The sequence below is a fragment of the Mus caroli genome, chromosome 4, assembly GCF_900094665.2.
Source record: "Mus caroli chromosome 4, CAROLI_EIJ_v1.1, whole genome shotgun sequence".
NCBI classification, from domain to species: domain Eukaryota; kingdom Metazoa; phylum Chordata; class Mammalia; order Rodentia; family Muridae; genus Mus; species Mus caroli.
The window spans coordinates 88,101,916-88,122,824 of NC_034573.1; the positions used below are offsets into that span (position 1 = coordinate 88,101,916).

Consider the following 20,909-nt stretch of genomic DNA (forward strand, 5'->3'; position numbering starts at 1 on the left):
GACTTTAAGGAGACAGCATTTTCAGATAGAATGAGGCTGGTGCAGTATGGACTGGCAGAGACAGTAGCACAAGACCTGCATAAGCTCCAGCCAGACAAACCTGAGCTTGGAAAAGGGGGAAGTGGACACAAAGCCCTGCTCCTGGCCAAGAATCAGAGAAGGTGTTTGCGATTAGGAACTGCTGAAAGAGGGAAAACCAGCTTTCTTCAGTGGAGTGATACTGAGTGTATCAACTAGTATCAACCACACTCCAGGGCAGGCCCCATGATCAGGAATAGCTAACAAAAGAGAACCCCATATGTTTTTGTACTTTGGGTTTGGTTTTAAGGTTTATTTCCTTTTACTTTATGTATATGGTGGCCTTGCCTGCGTGTATCAATCTGTGTATGTGCCTGGTGCCCAAGGAGGTCAGAATAAGTCAGTGAACCTGCAGAACTGGAATTATGGAGGGTTGTGAGCTGATGTGGGTGCTGGGATTGAGCCTGGATCTTCTGCAGAGCAGCCATTGCTCTTACCTGCTAAATCACCTCTTCAGCTCTCTGGTTTCTGTTTTGTTTTAAGAGTGAGAAAGAACATGAAATTGATTTGGCACAGAAGTAGAGAGAAATCTGGGAGGATTTGGGGAATGGAAAAAAAAAAAACATGACCATAATATATTGTATGAAATTCTCAAAACTCAAGTATTTTTTAAAAACTAAAAATTTATGATATTAGAATGAAGAATTAAATGAAACTAAAAATATTCAATGGACTCGGCCATCTCTGAAGTCCATAATAAGTAGTTAAGAATAGGTTTCAGAACTTCATCTTTCAACTGAAGGAATCAGGGGGTGTTTGTATAGCATTAGCTATAGTAAATATAAAATACTAGCTGCCACCATTACTACCACTGTTATTGTTGACATGGCCACTGTTTCTAGTACAGCTCACTGCAACACTTTATTACCAGGATCATTTCAGTTCCAGTAAACAATAAGTGACTAATTGAGCTGTCCTGTTTACATTTTTAGAGTCTATGATCTTTCTGATACTTTTAGTAAGAAGCCTTAGAAATCAGATAAAAATGAGTCAAGTTCACATAAATAGGATGAATTGCTCAATATTCATATTTAGACCCAGTCCTTACCAGTCAGGCTATGTATTAGGACTCTACCCCCTACCTTCTTAACAGAGATAGAGTCGCTCCCCTGTGCTATGATGACCCATGATTAATCAAGAATAAAATGACATGTTTCCATGAAGTTTAGTGGATGTGTGTTTTGTTGGAATGAGACTAGGGAAACCTCAGAAACTCAAGAGTAACACTTGTTCGCTGTAAGTTAATTATGATAGCTCACACACGTGCAAACACAGCCACCCTACCACCCCCCCACACACACACACACAAAACTGACTGCAGAGCTGGCAAGATTTTAGAGATAATTTAAGCAAATGCTTTCACTCTGCAGATAAGTAAGGTCAAGGAATGGGAAAGGCCTTGCTCAGGGTCATACAGATGGTAGTAATTTTGTTTAGTTTGTTTCAAAAAGTAACATGAGCAGTTTCTCTTAACATCAATGAATCTGCCTTCCTCTTTATATAAGCACAATGTAGTGACCATGGTTAAATGTGACCTTGACAGGGGAAAAGAAAGCTTTGAGAATTTTACAGGGTCTCAGAGTCATCACATGGAGGGTAACTGTGATGGCCTCAGCCTAGACATCTCCCTGGTGAGCATGGGCTCCTGAAATGGACCCCATTTTACTCATGACTTGAAGCAAGCTTGTAATTTATTAATTTAGGAAAATCATGTGAATGCTCTGAACCCAAGCTTCCTCATTTAAAAAGGGATAGAGTCCTCCCTCCCCACCCCAGAATTTGACAATCAAATGTACAGTCCTTACATTAAATATACATTTGATAAATTCATCCTCTCAGCTAACTCTTAATACTCTACTAACAACTGGTGATACAGGAAGAAGACTGCCAAGTGCTTCTGCTTCTGGAAAAAGATGAAGTGAGAGACCTCGTGAAATGAAGTAAAGATTAAGCCAATTAGCAATAAAACGTCAGATGACACCGTGTAGGAGGTTAAGAAACTTCACTGTGTTGTGAAGTTAAGAAAGTGTGATGATGGTACAGCCACTGGCATTTAGAAGTGGATTGAGTCTAACTCAACACTTGAGGCCAACTAATGGTGGCCAAAGGTAAGTCTTGGAGAAAGTGTATTTGAAGAGGGAGGCCCTAAAAGAAAAGGACAGTTAGACAAAGATTCCTGGGAGAGGTACAAATTGGGAAGGAGCAATTTTAGCATGGTCAGTCATAGCCTGAAAGCTAATATTTCTAGAATGGCTCACTAGGAGGGTAATGAATACAGCAGTGCTGGAAACAGGCACAAACTCCATCCTGAAGATTTCAGACACTGAGATTTTTACGAAGTCTGAGTTTCATCAGAAAGTCTTGGTGTCCACTGCAAGTTTTAAGAGGGGAAGAAATTGTGTTGTATTATGTGTTGTCATTGTCTTTCAACTCCTGAAAGGCAAACTCCTTAAACATTTGGAGTTCTTCAAAATGGTATCTTCTTGCATGCTTGTGGGAAGGTTAATGGCCGGAAAACTATAGATCCTTCAGATTGGGGATGAGACCAGAACTTCCAGCCTCTCCATTAACTTTCCAAGATAGAGAATAAGGTTCTCGCTATTTTTCTCATCTAACAAATCTCCAAAGGATGGGATTCAGATAGACCCTAGGTTGATGATCACATGCTGGTCATGCAGATGGCTGTGCCCAGAGAGCATGGACCCTTGCTGCATCCTTGTCTTTCTGCATTTCTATCTGCCTAATATTCGTAGCCCTGATAACATATTACTAATAGTAAGTAAACTTTTCCTATGTTATATGTATCCATTCAAGCAAATTGGGAAGCCTGTGATTTGTAGTTAGTCAGACATATAGAGAAACATGAGACTTGCAACTAAAGTTGAGGCAGCCTTGTGGGACTGAACCTTCCAGTACAAGTATGACCCTGACTCTGGGTAGATAGTGCTGGAATTTAATTGATGTCTACAGAATTGGAAGTCGATTGGTACAAGGGAGAGGGTGGACCCACACATTTAGTCTCAGAAGTGTCATGGGAAAAAACAACCCAGAGACAAAATTTACCTCATACGATTGATTTAGTACATTTGGATGGATAGCAGAGTCCAGCCAGAGTCAAGCATGGGTTTTAGTGCAGTAATGAGTCAAAGGTCAGATCTGGCCTGTGAATCCTGCACACTAGCAGAATAACAAAAAATATAAGGCTATGATGTGCCTCAAATCTCTCACATAACTGACCTGCCAACATTATGAGAGACATGTTGTTGCCAACTTTTCAGATGAGAAAACACCCATAAAGAAAGCAAGATGTTTGCCTGATCACACGCACAGAGTGAGTCTGCAGAGATGTCTAGCAGTGAATGATAGCAAGCTGTTACGGTATTGTCTAATCGCCACTCTGCATTTTCCACTTTCTGACTGGCCATGACCTCTGTACAAAGATGGAGGTGAAGCCAAGAGACCAATTAAGAATGGTGGTCAGAGTTGGGTAGGGAATATTCAACAATACTCTGAGTAGATGCTATTGCTCCCATTTCGAAGATGGGAAAACAGGTTGGGTTTGCATATCTAGTAAACAGTAGAATTAATTTAAGCCTATTTGCTTCTAATATGCAGTATGTTTCTAGTAGCTGCTTTATTTCCTATAGATTTAGACACGTCCCATGACTCCCTTCCTTTAGGTCCAAGAGAATAGTATGATAGAGGTATATTTTACGTAGAATTGAAAAGGTTTTGCTTCAACTTGGTAGGCTGTTGAAAAATACAATGTAAATGTGTGACACATTTGATATATGGTGATTGCTTTTACAATTTGAAAACCAAGACATAGTAGAGATAAACTGATGTATACATGTTGATGTACAGTTCTATGAGTTTTAAGAGATGTGCACACCTGTGTAATTAAACATATATATGAATGTCCGTGATAGACAGAGTGTATTCAGAATGCTGACTGGAACGCTGGTCTTCACAGTGTGGTGGATGATGAAGACATCCCAGTCCTTCATCTCTTCCTGCTTCTCGGCTGATGTTGCTTTTAGTGCTTTGGGGTGAGCAAGTGCCAGCTGCAAGTCAAAAGATGAACATGCCAAAAATAAAAAACAATAACAGAAACAAAAGAACAATTAGCCATTTCTTAATACTCGGTAGAGGAAAATCACATTGCTATTTTTTTTCTGTTTTTCTATGGAGGGGGTCATGTGTCCCAGCCCACGCATACTAGCACATGAACTTGTTGTTCCAGTAAAATGAGTCAGAGTTTCTCAAGAACACAGATTCATGTATTTCAGAACTATGTGTCAGCATCTTTTGAGAAAGGTACAATCCCTGTATTAGAGGGTTCTCTCTGTGTCTGTTTCTGTCTGTCTCTGTGTCTCTGTGTCTGTCTGTCTGTCTGTCTGTCTGTCTCTCTCTCTCTCTCTCTCTCTCACACACACACACACACACACCACAGACATATGCACATGTATACTCAATGGGATCACACAGTTAATAAACAAAAGTGGGATTTGAACTCAAGTCCAGAGGACTCAACATCAGGTGTTCTTTACAAGGAGGACGGTGGCACTGTGGGCAGAGTATGGAACTAAGCAATGGCTTGGAGTCAGAACTGGCCTGAAATTCAACAAACTGGCAGCCAGCTACAAAATTCTTGAGGCAGATTGAAAACCAGCTGCTGTTTTCACACAGACTGCCCTTTTCCATTGTGGCAGAAAGCTGGCTTTCCTACCCTGGTGAACAACTATGAGAGTTACTTAAGAACAAAGCGACATGGTGATTCAAGGTTTATAAACCTTTAGGCTAAGGTACCCAGTCAAAATTCAGAAGTCCAAATATCAGGAAATATTTAGGCCTATCATTCAAAGAAGTGGGGGCAGGTGATCATATCTGTATGAGAACACATCGAGAAATAAAGGATCATGAGTGTAAAACAAGTGGCATGGCTCCCAGCTCAGAGTAAGCACCTGGGAATGGGCAGCTGACGTCGGGCAGCTGAGGCTGTGCACACCAGTGCTTTTGGTCCGCATGGTTCATCAATCATGAGAAATTTGCTTATGTATCTCAGTGCGCGAACATCTGTATAAAAGCATAGTATATTATGCTTATAGATTATTTTGTAAAACAGACAAAGTATAGCTGAAACAAAAAATATTTTGAAATGAGCATGCCCATGCAATGTCCAAAGGTCTGCTCTATAGCTGATATGTTTTTAATAACATTTATTTTAATTATGATTAATTTTGTCAAGAACAACATTCCCTGTGCAAGCTAGGCTGAACTTAACATTTTGATTCTCCTGCCTCAGCCTCCTGAGGGCTGGGATAACAAGCATACTCAACGGATAAATTTTTATGACTTTTTAAGCTTATCTGTATATGTGGTATGTGTTCATATGTTTTCATGTTTGACTATGTGAGGTTGCATATGTATATGGGTCAAAGCTTGGAGTTACATGCGTATGTGCATAAATGCACGGGGACTCAATGTTAACATCAGGAGTCTTCCTTAATCTTTCTTCACCATATTTATTAAGGCTGAGTCTTAGAACTAGGCCAGAGATTGCTGATTTGGGTTAATCTAGCTTGCCAGCTTGCTGCAGGGATTCCCTGATGACTGTCTTCTATGCACTGGTTTATAGATTCACTGCAATATCCACCTGGCAGTTACATAGATGTTAGGAACCTGAACTCTGGTTCTCATGGTAACATGGCAAACACTCTGTTCATTGAATTATTTCTCAGCCCCCTTGTTTTTGATAACTTCTAAAAGATTTTATATGTACCTGTGTTCAGATCTCAAACTATTTTCTTGATAATTTTGACTTTTCCCAGTTTTACCTTGTCAGATTGTTTCTTATTTTTAACCTTAATATAAAGAGATAATACTTAAAATTATAGCACCATTTTTTTGCTTGAATCTGATTACATACTGTCCACTGAATGAATCTTTTTCAGAAATTTGTCCATTTTTTTTAAAGATTAGTGTATATTAAATTAGGTCCTAGCTGTCCCTAGTGACATGGGACATTGAAATAGCAGCTTATAGCAAATTCTGAATTTAGTGAACTTCCAAGTAAGTACCATACAGGTATATTAGTGCTGGAGAAAGCTTCCGTGTAGCATAAGTGACTCTTTATCTGACCCGTTGTTGAGCTTTTGTACCTAATACTAGTCTGTGTTAAGAACAGGAAAATCTTAATTTGTTTGGAGCAAAAATCATGCATATGACACTCCCAGAACTTTCTTCCAGAATATTTAATGGAACACTACAAATCCTTTGAGAGAACAGATATGTCTCTCAGAAGACACTGGCTCTGATGAGCTTACAATGTCTATTGTGATAGACATCAACTTTTCATTCACAGACATTAACTAACCAGTGATGGATGCTGGGATTGTGTTCAGTTGGAGCTCTGGGGTCATGCTTCATACCTTCTAGGGTGGTCTTGATTTTTTTTTCTGTATTCAGTAATTCTAGACAGTTCTAGGCTTTGTCTGCTGCTCCATGCTGAGATCAATAATACCTGACAGCCTTCCCCAAGTCTTAAGGGCATGGATCTCCAAAGGAGAGGAAGTAGAGGTCTCCTCATCCCCAGATTGCCAGCAGCAGTCTATGCCACTCTTGTGATGATTATCGCCTTCTTCATGTAGTCTCACTTCCCTGACAGCCTACCCAACAGTACTCGACAGCTAGTCCATAGCACATGACAACCAAGTGTTTCCTCTGCCTACAGGAGGCCTGGCCACTTCGAGTACTGTCTCTAAAGAAGCAGGAGCAGAGGGCTGACTGGTATCTCAGCCTTGACACACCAGGGAAGGGTCAAGTCTATGAATGAGGCCTTTCATGGCTAGCTACAGGGACCCCATTTTTTCCTACAGAAGCCATGCGCTTGCTTTCAGAAGTGACAATCAAATGTGAACTTTCATGGTTTATTTATAGCTCTGCCTTAGAGAGATAAAGAAAAGAAGTGATTAAAATGCTATTTTACAAAATATTTTGTTTTAAAAAAGCGTCCATTGTGTGGGCAAAAGGGGAAAAGAAAAGCCACTCTATTCATTGTGCTGTCTAGACTCTCAAACAAAGAGGATAGCGTGCTGCAAATTGAGATTGTCCGGCCCCTCCATGCTGACAGAAAGTATGAATTTAGAGCTCAACTTCAAATAAGTCCCTTTGAACAGAAATATATGGGGAGACTATATTTAGCATGTGTCAGCATTTCCATAATGAATTCATATTGTTGTACTGTAGTGATTCCCAGATTTACCACAGGCAGAAGAGTCATGCAGTTTCACTTTTGTGGTAATTATCTGGAGAAATTGGGATTCTCAGCAGTGCTGTTTATGATGACAGCATTGCTGCTGTGCACACTCTCTGTACTGTGTCTGCTACCCAAAATGCCACCAGCCTTCCAAAAGATAAAGGTGAGCCTGAGCCCTTTTGACTGCCTGTACGTAACCATAGCTTAAACAATGTAATGCAGAATTTGTGTGATTTGTCTACAATAGTAAAACAAATATATACCACTGTGGAAAAAAATCTAATTGGAGAAAAATAACCACTCACCTCTCGAGTTTATTAACAACTCAATATAGTCTCATCTAACCTTTATAAAGTTTGCATGTGTAATTTTTATTTAGCAAGTTATGTTAAGTAAAAACTTGTATAGAACATTTCACACAATGAAATGTTCTTGCTTTCTTCCTTCTGTCTTTCCTTCCTTCCTTTCTTCTTGGAGATAGGTTTTCCCCATGTTGGGTTAGCCTCAAACTCAGGGACACAAACAATCTGCATTCCTTAGCTCCCTTCCCCCAAAGCAGCTGGGGATACAAGTGCATGCCAGCTACAGAGTTCTTGAGACGGAATGAAACCAGCTTTTGTTTCCACTCATAGTGTCCCTTTCCATTGTGGGGAAGAGGAATTGTGACAGTTACCTAAGCAAAAAGTAACATGGTGATACAAGATTTATGAATCTCAGGTTGGGGTACCCAGCCAGAATTCAGAAACTCAAATATCAAAGAGGATGTAATGGTAAATGTGAGCCATCTCCTGGTTTCTGCAGCTTGGGTGTGGCACATATGACAGGGCTCGTTATTCTGTCTTAATCTTTACCATTATCTCTCCTACTCCTACAAGTGGTTAGAGGGAACAAAGAATAGTGTCATGCATAAGAGTCAGGCTCTTAGATATGAATGGCTAGTGCTTGGTCTCATAAGCCTCTGCTATAGATGTTTCTGAAGACCCTCTGCTCTGAAGACATTTCATGTACAATATGAGATGTCAGTGCCCCCTGTGTTAGCCGATCTGACTGTTCATTTCAGTGTCCTTAGGTGGTCACACTGGACAGGAACTAAACCAAGCCATGACAGCCAGTACCTGCTAAAGTCGGCAAGGAATGACCATGCCTTTCAGGGCCTGAAAGCAAGACTTCTCTTTTCTCTACATAGAGTCTGATATGAGCGGCTTCCTTTCTAGCATAAACCATTTGTAATCCACTATATGCTCTAGTCTCAGTGCCAGACACCTAGGAAGTCCTGTTGGCTTGAAAGTTGAGGGTGAAGCCTCCCTCATAGCTCACCTTGGAAGAGGTCCTCAACACAGTAAACTAGTCTTCTCTGAGAAGACTATCTCTGACCTGCCATCCCAGTGGAAGGCATAGAGATGACTCATGGGTCTGAGCTACCATCCCACAAACTCCAAGGTAGGCTATTTCCAGCTCACTCTGGTATCATATCTGTCATCTTAGATCTTAGCAGAAACTTCTATTTTAACATCTTGTCACGCATATTATCCTTAAGTTCATTCAATCTGCCGACATTCCTGCATGCATGGGGCATGCCAGATGCTGAGTTTGACAGTGAAAATAATTTTAACAATTCCTTCCTGAAGGAGTTCACAGTCTAGTTGGGAGACAGATATGTTAGCATAAAAGCATGACACCATGTCATAAATGCTGGCTAGACGGAAGCATGAGCTGCTGTGTGAGCAAATAACTCAGTGCAGGGGGCATGCAGGCAGCGGGCACGAATCAGCAAGATTCTCAGTAGGCTGGGTACCTGACCTCAGCTTTAAGTTTTAAGTTGTCGGTCCTTTCTCAGAAACAAAATCAGCCCATTTTAAATCCTTGAAATCTCCATCTTGTTTCTTGTTTCTCAGTAACTTGTTTTGAAGTCAAGCAGAGGTAATGTGAAGAAAAGAACAGAGAATTCCCTGGTGTCTGCCATTTGCTGAACATCTGTTGCTGTGGGAAGGAAAACAACATAAGTACCTTCAGTGAGCTTCCTGGATCCCACCATGAAGGCAATCCTGGAATGTTGTCTCAGGTCCCCGAAGAAGCAATGCCAGCACAGCGCAGGCAGAAGGGGCATGCCCTGGGAACATTTCCCAGCTTGGAGGAAGTAACAAAGGCAGAGTCTTCTCAGGAGCCTAGTGGAAAGAAAGGCAAACCAAAACTAATAGGATAAAGCAGCAGTGAAGGTGGAGGTACCCTTGGTGGCCCATGCCAAGGCGTGCCCCTCTGTAACAGATCTAGTGTAAGAGGTTTATTGGAAGAGAGAGAAAAGCAAGAGGCTGTCTTGCACTGGGGACGTGAGACAGATAGACAGGCAGACAGAGTGGACAAGACAGATAGGGAACAAGAGAGCAAGGCTGAACTGGAGAGAGACAAAGGGGAGGAAATAATGAACAAGATGGAATGAGAGAGAGACAGAGAGACAGACAGACAGACAGACAGACAGACAGACAGACAGAGATCTGGGGGAGGGGGCTCTTATGCAACATACTTGGTGGCAGCCAGGGACATAAGCTGCCAGAAAGTCTCTGAAAGCATGCCAGTAGAATGCCTGGTTGCTAACAAAACCCAGAATGAATAGCAAAGTGGATGGTAGGAACGGTAAAACCATCCCAGGAAGCAAAACTGAGTCAATAAAGGAAAATATCGTGACACAGTCAGAGAAATACAGGACTCTTCAACCATCTCAGAGCAGAGCAGCATCTCAGGAAAATGTATTTGCTTATGTGTCCTTCACAGAATGACTGCAAACAGCTGCCCTTCGGGTTCTTTCTTACCTCTCTGCTTCTCTGACCAGTACCTTTTCATAAGATCCTTCTTCTTGGAAAAGATGTCATTAAAGACATCATTGAAGAAAGACTTCAGCCAGACTTCTCCCTAATACAGCACCTCTTGCATCACCAGGATACCTGATTATGTGGAGCTAGAAGACCAGAGCATGAGTTCAGAGCATCAGTGCTGTCTTTGGGGAAGAATAAGAACAACTTAGCTGAAGAGGGAATCATGAGTTAGCAGGAAAAGAAAGCTATCTGCATCCCTAGCCTTTGAATGGTCATTGAAAATAACCTAGCATAGAACTTATCATTCTGTCTTTTGATCCCAACAGTTATCTTTCCCATTCTGTAGCAAACTTCCTAAGAAATATCCATGTCACGTATTTCTCTGTTTTCCAGATATACTGAGTATTCTCCTTGGCACATAAAAGTGGCTCTACGTGGTTTATGAATATTTTACATGTCTCAGGTCTCAGGCAAAACCCCTGAGCTACTCTTCAATAGCTTATCTTTTGGTTAGAGCATACTAGAAGGTAATGAACAGTATGTAACTGAATTAATCAGTAAGTTGGCAGAGATGGATGGGGGGACTTGGATATGCTTTGGAGATACACAGAGGCTCTCATCTACTGCACAACAGGTAGACTTTACACTTAACCACCCCTCCTTACTAGTATATGGGTTTCAGTAGGACAAAGAGTATGTCTCTTATATTACCTGTTATCCCCCAGGAATCTAGTATACAGTGAGAAATTAATAAATATGTGACATAAGTTGTATCTATGACCCCAGAATAACTACAGACTTTTTAAGTGTTCAGTGGCTAGTCTTAAGGCAGAGCCTTTTCTGTGGAGAGTTTTGTTTGTTTATTTGTTTGTTTGTTTTGCTTCATTTTGTTTTTGCTGTTCCATAGTTAAGTCTGTTGGATACCAATATTGGACTGGCTCTGTGCTCTCCAACTTTTCCATGAGTTAAAAACCTTATAAAACTGCCTAAGGGAATCTAACCCTACTTTTCTGTGTAGTCACAAAACGGCTTTGCTTTCTGGACCACATGCCCTAGAGACCTCATTTATTAAGCCCAAGATGTGTGGTACCAGATGTAACCCTAACTGTTCACTGCTTTTTGTTCTTATTGCCAAAGAAAAGCAAGTTGCTGGGAGAAAGCATGGTTTAACTGAGTATCTTAAGGGAAGTGAATTCTGATTACAGTGTTCCTGCCTGTCACATACCTGACTTTGAGGGTTTTTTCCTTTGTTTTGTTTTGGTTTTTGGAGATTATGATAGAATTATAGCATCCTCTCTTCCCTTTTCTCCCACAAAACCTTCCTGTTTACCCCTCTGCATTCTCCTTTAATTCGTGGCTACTTTTTTTTATTAGTTGTTGCTGCATCCCTAAGTATAACCTGTCCATATAAGGTTACTTGTGTGTATGTTTACACAACTGACTGACACTGGATGACCAGTTGTGCTCTTTCATGGGGAAGACCTTATCTGCCCCTCCAAGCTTTATACAGTGCCCTGTAGATTGTTGTATAGGGTTGAGACCTCATGGGCTTTTCCCCGTCCAGCATAGCATGTTCATTGGTGAGATCCATGTTCAGTTGACATTTGGCCAGTCATGTTGATAAGATGGAGCTTCTGGTGTTATTTGGAGACACAGTCTCATAAGAAACGACCCGACCCTCTGGCTCTTATAATCTCCCATCCCACAGTTGGCACAGTGGTCCCCGAGCTTAAGGTGGAGGAGTGTGTTTCAGATGCGTCCACTGGGACTGGACTCTACAACTCTGCATTTTGATAGGTTATAGTTTTCTGTATTGGCTTCTTTCTGTGGCAAAGAGATGTTTCCTTGATGCGGGATGAAGGCTACACGTCTCTGTGGGTGTAAGGACACATGTTTATAGTAAATTAGTGGTTGTAGATTCTCCTCCAATAACCATGACTTCACTAGCACTGAGTAGTTAACTAGGTATCTTGTATCAAGCATGATTTTCCTCTTATTGAGAAGGTTTTAAGTCCAATTAGAAAGCTGCTGATTACTACCAAAATCTGTGTGCTACTATTGTACCCTCAGGATTATCTTGTCAGTTGGTTGTTAATGAGACTCATAAGCAGCAGAGCTGAGGAGCTATGGTTGCTTCTCTCCTTTGAAGCTTACATGGTACTATCTGGTTGGTTACAGATCACAGGTCTCTGTGTACTGAACATGCATGGTGTTTTCTGCACTGGGAACTGAACTTCCACCCTTGAGAGGTGACCAAGGACAACAGCAAGAGCTGTGTGTTTAGGGAGTTACTTGTGCAGACCTGACCACCAACTCAAAAGAGGGCTTCTTATGCTTGGAATTAGGGTTTGTTGTTGTTGGTATTGTTATTGTTGTTGTTGTTAGGTAGTCTTTGGCTCTTGGAGGGAGAACCAGCCAGCAGTCCAGATAACAAAAATTCATTAAAACTATGTTTATAGATATTTGTACAAGTGCTATAGGGTTTTGTTTCTAGGTAAATAGTCAATATTATGATTTCTTGTGATTTTCAGACACCTTTATTGTTATTTCACTCACGTCCCCTTTGTTATGTCTTTACCTTCCCTCCCCTCCCTCCCCCACTAAGCACCTCAGCGTACCCTCCCCCAGATCATTTGTCTTCTGCTACTCACTTTGCCCTCCTTTCCTCCTCTGTATTTCCTTCCCTCTTTCTAAAGAGCCCCCTTTCCTGTTTCTCTGATCAGATTACTTATATCCCACTATTCCTTTCTATTGCTCCCTAACTCCCTTATCCTGACAACAGTTCAGTTTTCCTTTCCTGATTTCTGTAAATTTTTTTACCTTCTGAATTATTATTTTAAAGGCTGATTAATTCAAGCAACAGTAGAGAAAAGATAGTGTTTCTTACAGGATAACCTCATTTTTAGTCTGTTTTGGTATAAATTATTTTTAAATTTTTATTTATTTAGCTTTTATTTTTTTACTTATTCACTTTGCATTCCACTCACTGCCCCCCTCCTGGTCACCCCCTTCCACAATCCTTCACCAATCCCCACTTCCTTTCTCCTCTGAGCATGAGAAACACACACACGCACACACACACACACACACACACACACACACACACACACACACACTTGCCCCTCTGTATTCTCCAACCCTGGCACAGCAAGTCCCTGTGAGGTGAGGCTAGGTGCATCCTCTCCCACTGAGGCCAGACAAGGCAGCCCAGCTAGAAGAACATATCCCACAGACAGGCAACAGCTTTTGGGATAGCCCCCGCTCCAGTTGTTCAGGACCCACATGAAGACCAAGCTGCACATTTGCTACATAGATGCAGGACGGCCTAGGTCTAGCTTGTATATGTTCTTTGGTTGATGATTCAGTCAACTAGCCCTAAGGGTTCAGGATAGTTGATTCTCTTGGTCTTCCTGTGGAGTTCTTATCCACTTAGAAGCCAAAATCCTACCTCCTATTCTTCCATAAGAGTCCCCAAGCTCCATTCACTGTTTGGCTGTGGGTGTCTGCATCTGCCTGAGTCAGCCGCTGAGTGGAACCTATCTGAAGACAACATGTTCCTGTCTGCAAACATAACAGAGTATCATTAATAATGCCAGGGATTGGCTCTTCACTCAGGTCTTGAAGCTCTGGAGCAAGAGGCCTCCAGTAAGAGAGAATACGGGACATTTGTCTTTCTGGGTCTTGGTTACCCCACTCAATATGACCTTTCTTGGTTCTATCCATTTCCTGTAAGGTCCATGGTCTCCTTCTTTACCCAGCATTCTTTGTTGTTTCCGTTTACCAGGAGGCAATGGCAAGGATGAGCAAAGTGGGGAAAGTCGTGTTTCCGGAACATGCTGATAAAAAGTAAGTCTGTATGAAGCTGCCAGAGACTGAGAGTGCATGGGAGGAGGGAGGGGCAGCTCTTGCTCTGAGATGGACCTTGGATCAACCCTGGCTCTTCTTTCACTTAGACCAGCGGTTCCCAGCCTTCCTAAAGCTGTGGCCAGTTCCTCCTGTAGTGGTGACCCCCAACCACAACATTATTTCATTGCTACTTCATAGCTGTAATTTTGCTATTGTTATGAATATTACAATTCATTACAGTAACTATTTGGGGAGATGGTTTGCCAAAGGGGCTGCATCCACCAGTTGGGAATCACTGACTTAGAGGCTGAAGGAGTTCCTCCCGATTTGAGAACTTTGGTTTATCAAGATCCAAAGCTTAGCTGGTCAGAGCTGGAGTCACATACAAACTTCCAAATTCTCAGACTAATATTTTCATCCTGAATCATAGGAAGAAATCTGTTTTTCTCTATGCTAAAGTATGGGAATCTTTTATGTACACATCAAAGGACCAGCTGGCATTCTCCTACCCTTTATATATTTCTTGGCACTGAAGGCTAGAAAATCCCCCATGTTTAAATGCCAAGTCAACAAAAATATTTATTTATTTATCTATTTAGTGCTTGCTATATTTAAAGCATGAACTGAGCTCTGGGAAGGATGCAGAGAGCAATGAGGCACTACTAGATTTATACAGAGAGATGATTTTAAGTTAACATGAATAAATTCTTCCATAGAAATACTAGCAGGCCACAACATAACCGAAAGAAGAAATAACTGGGACCATACATAGAGAAAGGAAAACTTTTAGAAGAAGACCATGTCTCAGCTGACTTTAAATGTTTAAAAGACAGTTCCAAACAGGCCAAAGTAGAGAAGAACATTCTTGGTAGAGAAAATAATCTATGCAAAGGGCCAGCTTTTATACTGAGATCACTACAATCAGAACACAAGGTGAGATGAGGAAGTGAGGCAGGCAGAAGTCAGCTCATGAAGCCCCGCAGCCATGCCAAAGACCCCTGGGGTCAGAACTGAATTTTCAGCAGTGATAAGACCTGATCAAATGGACAGTTTGGAAAGTTTAGTCATACAGAATTGGTTCTTGAGAGCTAAGGCTAGAAGTCAGGAGGCTCTATCGAAGGCTTTTGGAGAAGCCCACATTAGCAATCAGGATCACTATGAAATCACTGAAGATGAAGGAGCAAGTCCCGGAGGAAAGCACTTGGTGCTAAGACTTAAAGTCTTACCATGTCACTTTCCTTAATATGTCTCAAAGGTCCATTATTTGAGAATTTGAAGTGCTTACTAAAACGACAGTCGAGACTCATTTTATTGTCTCCAAATGGAATCAGGCTGTTAAAGACCCTGCATGAGAACGCCTCTCTGACTGCCTAGCTCAGAGGACCAGGATGGGTATAGGAAACTCAACCCAGCAACAGAGATGTCCCTCCCAGTGAATGGAGAAGCTGGGGAGTGTGTCCGCTAGAGGGTGCCTGCACTATGCCATTTGTTTGAAAGGAGAAGCAGTTTATTCCCCTTTATCTCTTTTGTGACCTTCTCAAGACTTCTCAGGGAATCGTTTTTAAGTTCATTCTCAGAAGAAAAAAAAAAATCCATGTGCTTTCTCCCCCTGCCACCCCCCAGGGGTAATTATTATTTTTTAATTTAAATTATAGATTTTTTTCATTTTCTTATTAGATATTTTCTCCATTTACATTTCAAATGCTATCCCGAAAGTCCCCTATACCCTCCCCCCGCCCTGCTCCCCTACCCACCCACTCCCATTTCTTGGCCCTGGCGTTCCTCTGTACAGGGGCATAAAAGTTTGCAAGACCAAGGGGCCTCTCTTCCTGATGGCTGACCAGGCATCTTCTGCTACATATGCAGCCAGAGACAGGAGCTCTGGGGGTACTGGTTAGTTCATATTGTTGTTCCACACATATTGTTGTTGCAGACCCCTTCAGCTCATGTGCTTTCTTTGAAGACTTTGGTGTCTTGATGGCAGCTGGCAGGGTTTCCATGAAGCAGATGCACAGTGCTGTGCCGCCATCTGCAGGCAGCACAAAGATTGCAACTAGAAAGCCAGACCCCATTTCCTCTTCCTGTCTCTTGGCTTCAAATCTCATTAACTTTTATGTTTTCTTGGTCCCAAGCCACAGAAAATCAATTGTTTGAGAGGAGAGGAATTTAGAAGATAACTCAGCTGGCAGGCTGTATGTGAATTTAATGTCTAATTAAGTAACTGTAGTTCAGTAAGCAAATTGTTATGATGATTCAAATTATTCAACCTGGAAAGGGTGAATCGTGGGTTCCTGTTGAGTGAAAAAAGACTTTTGCAAGAAGACAAATGGTATTCCAATGAATGGAGTTTCAGTAGAGTTGTTACCTTAAAATCCTTGCTGTCTGAGAGAGGCTGCTGAGCAAAGCTCCCCTTTAAGAGTTTTGAGATAACAAAGTTGGAAACCCATCTCACTCCACAGAAGAATTGCACAGCCTTGTATTGTCATAGAATATCATTAGAAGCAGAAAAGGTTTCTAAAAGCCATTCTCTGACTGAGAATTGAATTCTTTGGAGTGGGGTTTAGCAGCATCTCACAATCGTAGGTTGAGTATAATAGTAGAATATGAATTATTTCAAAGCAATAACTCATACTTACATTATGTATTATGAATCAGTCATTGTTCTCATTCATTTCACATATTGCTTAATCCTCACAAAATTTCTGCAATATATCCTATAACTATCTCCATTTGCAGGTGAGGAAATTTATGCACAGATGGGTTTTGTAGGCATGGGTTGTGTAATTCAAGTCCTGGCCTCAAATCCCCTTCTCAGCCATGGTTTGGCCCCATCACAGTTCCGACATCACTATTCTAGAATTCTTAAGGTTGAAATATGGAACAAGCACAAATTTCTGTACACTCTCAGATTTTCTCATACTATTTTATTCCCCGCCCCAATTCACAATGGTAAACGTCCCTTATAAGGGTCATTGTCAGAACACTCCAGAGTCTACCAAATAATGTTGAATTGGATTCATCCACCCCATCAAAGAGAGTAAGGACAGAGTTTTAAAAGTTATGATGCTCCGTACTCTTGCTATCCTTGTGGCATGGTGATGCCTAAGCAGTCCCAGTCTTACAGCCAAGAGTGGTTCTAACAGGTCTCACCTAAAGAGTCTCATGGAGAAGGCAGGTTAGCAGGGTCACTACCAGACACTGAGGGTAGAGCCAGGTGCAGGGAGATGTTGGTCTCATTTCTACAGAGTTTACCCTAGATAAACCGTTGGATAAGCCAAACACCTGGATAAGGCTGTCTGCCAAAGTCACTGATATGTGGAAATCACAAAGGGGATTAAAATGCTCATTCTTATACCTGGCCAAGCTGTTGTTTTCACCTGTGGCTAGTCACGCCAGAAGGATGTATTTAAGCTTGGGATCAGAAGGGGTCTGTGCTAAGCCTGAGACATTCAATACATGCAGGGGAGGCTCAGAAGCCACTGCTTTCAAAGCACGAATCCCACCTCAGCTACACTTCAGGCTACGCCACTTCGGATGTACCTTGCTGATAAAACACCTACATCTCAAGCATGCAGCTTGCAGAACTGCATGTCATTTACACACAATAGATATGAAGCATAATAACCCCTTTGCTTCATACACTCAAAACTTAGGTTTCAGTCTGAACATAACAGATACATTCCCATCCTTCTAAATAAGGGGGAAGGCACATGACAGCTTTGTTTTGCCAATGTTTAATATGTTCCTTTTTGTACCCCCAGATATTATGACAAGAAATATCAAGTGTTTCTGAGAATGGTTGAGCACCAGAAGGAGTATTCAGCAATCATGAATGGAAGTTGAACATACCCGTCCATACAGACGCTGTGCCATTTACTGGGGCCCTCTGTGTGTTCATCTTATGCTCAGTGCCCCTTGGGTATAATTGTGGCATTCCTGTCTTATTATCTAATAAAACTTTGACCAGGCAAACATAACTGGAGTCACTTATGTCTGTCTGGATGTGTAATAGTTGGTGGTTTCTAGGGTGCTTTCCTGGTAGCAGTTGCTCTTATTGGATGCTGGGATCTCTTGTAAAACCAGACCCTGAAGAATCCTTCTGTCCTGTGGAGACTTGTTCATTCTTTCCATGTCAGGTATTAAATTGGGCCTTATTTGCTTTATGTGGTATAACCTGATGCTTAATCTGTGTACTTTATGTCATTAGCTTCTTCCAGACTTTAGAATCAGATAGAGCATTTAATTGCAAAATCACCATTTTGCGACCATTATTAAAGCTAGGTATGGACAGGAGCTATCCATAGACCCTGGAGGAAAGTTTGATAAGTAACAGGATGTATGCAGGGTTTTAAAACTGTTGCTTCACAGATGAGTGATTACAAGGGGCGGGGAGAATGTTAACTATACAAAGAAACAGAGTGCCATCACACCATCTCTGTTGACGTCACGATTCCAGACATGGTAGTCTGACAAAGGAACAACATCACTCATGCTGGGAACACATAGCCCAAATGTAATGGTTAGGAAACCCTATACAAACACATTCCGAATGTCTCCTTCCCAGACCACTAGTGAATCCCCTGACCTGACCTGGACTTGGTCCATACAGCCAGGAGATCAAGTTCTCCTAGCACCTCCCTACCAGTCAACTCCTTCTCACCAGGCCAAGTGGCAAGGGCCCTATATGGTGCAATTCACAGCCCCGTCTGTAGTCAGACTCCAGGGAATCCCACCCTGAGTCCATCTCTCTCATATGAACCTTTTCGTTCTCCTCTTTGTTCCATTCTTCAATACTCTTCTAACCCTGCTTTACTGTATTCACCTACACCCTCAAGTCCCTGCTCCCTTAAGATTACCTGTTTCTCCACTGCCCCCTATCACTGAAAAAGATGAATCCCATTCCTCCTTTCCCGCTCCTGCATTTCCTTGACCCACTAAATTGGGACACCTGGCCAGTAAAGATGGTAGTTCCAGGTCAGGAAACCCATAAATCACAAAACCTCTGCTCAGGTTACCAGCAAGGCTTTCCATCCCACGGCTGGATGCACTGCTCCTACTACAACCCCTATTTGGCCCCACTCTATTTTCCCAAATTATAATCATCCACTCTTTGCCTGCTTCACTTTCAATCAATTTGACATCTGAATGGGATGTCACCATTGGGTCTTCAAAGTCCTTTGGGCCATCTGTACCATCCAGTGTTGGGTCTTGGGAAAGCCATACATCTGGACTCCTCCATACCACTAAAATCCACACTCTCCAAAAATATATCTAGTACTCATGGGAGGATAGATGAACCACTGAAATCCAAGGTGTATTTTACAGAGGAAAATGAGCCAGCCCCTTTAACAGTGGACACCATAGCTACTATTAACATTCACTACTAGCAGGTTCCCCTAATCACATTAGCACTCCATGTATCCTCAGACACCAAATGCTCTGAACAAATCCCACACTCCCAATTACAAGGCATAAATAAATCCAAACCTCCCCAGCCACCTCCCTCTGACACGCACACTCTCATAACCAAAGCCTCACTTTGATGAAGACATTCAACAAAATTCTCTTGTCAATTTCACTGTTCTTCAGTGTTTCCCACTGCTTTCTCTGTACCTGCCTTCAACACCCTCCCGTAGCTTGCCTGAGAGGGTACCAGTTCCCTACCTCTGACCTTGTTCCCAGCTATCTGACCTGCTTTTTGTGAACCAGGATAAGTTCTTTCAATCTGTCCATACCAATCCTCAAATTTGTTACTATCCCTTTCAATATTTAACAAAAATATTCCTAATCATCCCTGTTCCCCAAAAACCTCAATTTCAAAGCCTACCTGGGCACCACAGGGAAGGCTATTTTGGTATAATGGAAGTCTTTCAAATTATATTTTCACCAATGAAATCAGCCCCTACTTTTTGGTGGCAGAAATCCCCAATTGACCTTATGTAGCCAACCTGAATTCCACTCGATGACTCGTCTCTCTAGAGCTGGATTTTTGGCTACAGAGGTGGGTATAAGTCTGGCCACTGCCTTAATTGAGACAGATATGGCCTATAGAGCTTTGGGTCACTCTGCCTTCACAGCTCCAAGATTTTTATACCAAATTACAGCTCTATGTAAATTCCACAGCCTGATGCCTGGCCTCCCTCCAATGACAGCTCACTTCTCTGGACCAAGTCTCTCTCTAGAACCACTGGACCTTCTATCCCTTAACCACAGAGAAAAGAGGGACCTTGTCTTTTCCTCAGAGAAGATTGCTGCTACTACATCGACAAATTGGGGGTATGAGGAGGAAATGTTTACTAGCTAACCTGCCTTTTTGAGGACCTCCTAAAAGGAACTTGCCTCTTAGACCCAAGACCCCTTTAATGAATTGGATTGGCCTTTAGGGGGAGCCCCTTATTATCATTGTTCCTCTATTACAGTTTGTCCCTCTATTCCTTAACTGCTTTCCTTTTTCCTAACCACACTTGCAATCAGCTCCTCAGGCATTACCAACCTCTTACCACTAAAGATGACACTGTTTCCCCATCTGGCCCATGAACATCCTCATCTGGGCACGGGGACAATTCCTTAATGGCCTTTGGAAGGACTCCTGGCATCTACAAATGCCTGTCCAGGAGCCAGGTGAAGCAGTCACCGATCTACACTTTGAGGAACTTTCCAGCTCCTCAACCCAGAGCTTACTGAATCTGTACTTTCCTTCTGAGCCTCTTACTTTTCCTCCTTCCTCCTCTGCCAGACCCACTTTCAATTCCATTAATGACTCCCTTTTTCTTGATCTTCTCCCCTAATCAGCAGGAAGCAATCAGAGAGAATGATATGTTCTTACCCAATACCTAACGAGACAATAATAAAGCAAAAGGGTGGGAATGAATGACTCTAGCAGACAGAACGTGGCAAACACAGGCCCAAGCACAGCG

At 42.0% G+C, this 20,909-nt stretch overlaps 1 protein-coding gene across 2 annotated transcripts in view; it reads left to right on the forward strand.

Moving 5' to 3' along the window:
- Fggy (FGGY carbohydrate kinase domain containing) overlaps window positions 1–17,966 on the forward strand; it is a 363,123-nt gene extending 345,157 nt beyond the window's left edge. For both annotated transcript variants that reach the window (XM_021159484.2, XM_029476127.1), the window contains 2 exons: window positions 13,931–13,992; window positions 17,754–17,966. In XM_021159484.2, the coding sequence (XP_021015143.1) occupies window positions 13,931–13,992; window positions 17,754–17,835 (144 nt within the window). In that variant the 3' untranslated portion in view covers window positions 17,836–17,966. The remainder of the gene's footprint in view (window positions 1–13,930; window positions 13,993–17,753) is intronic.
- Window positions 17,967–20,909: the final 2,943 nt, after the last annotated feature.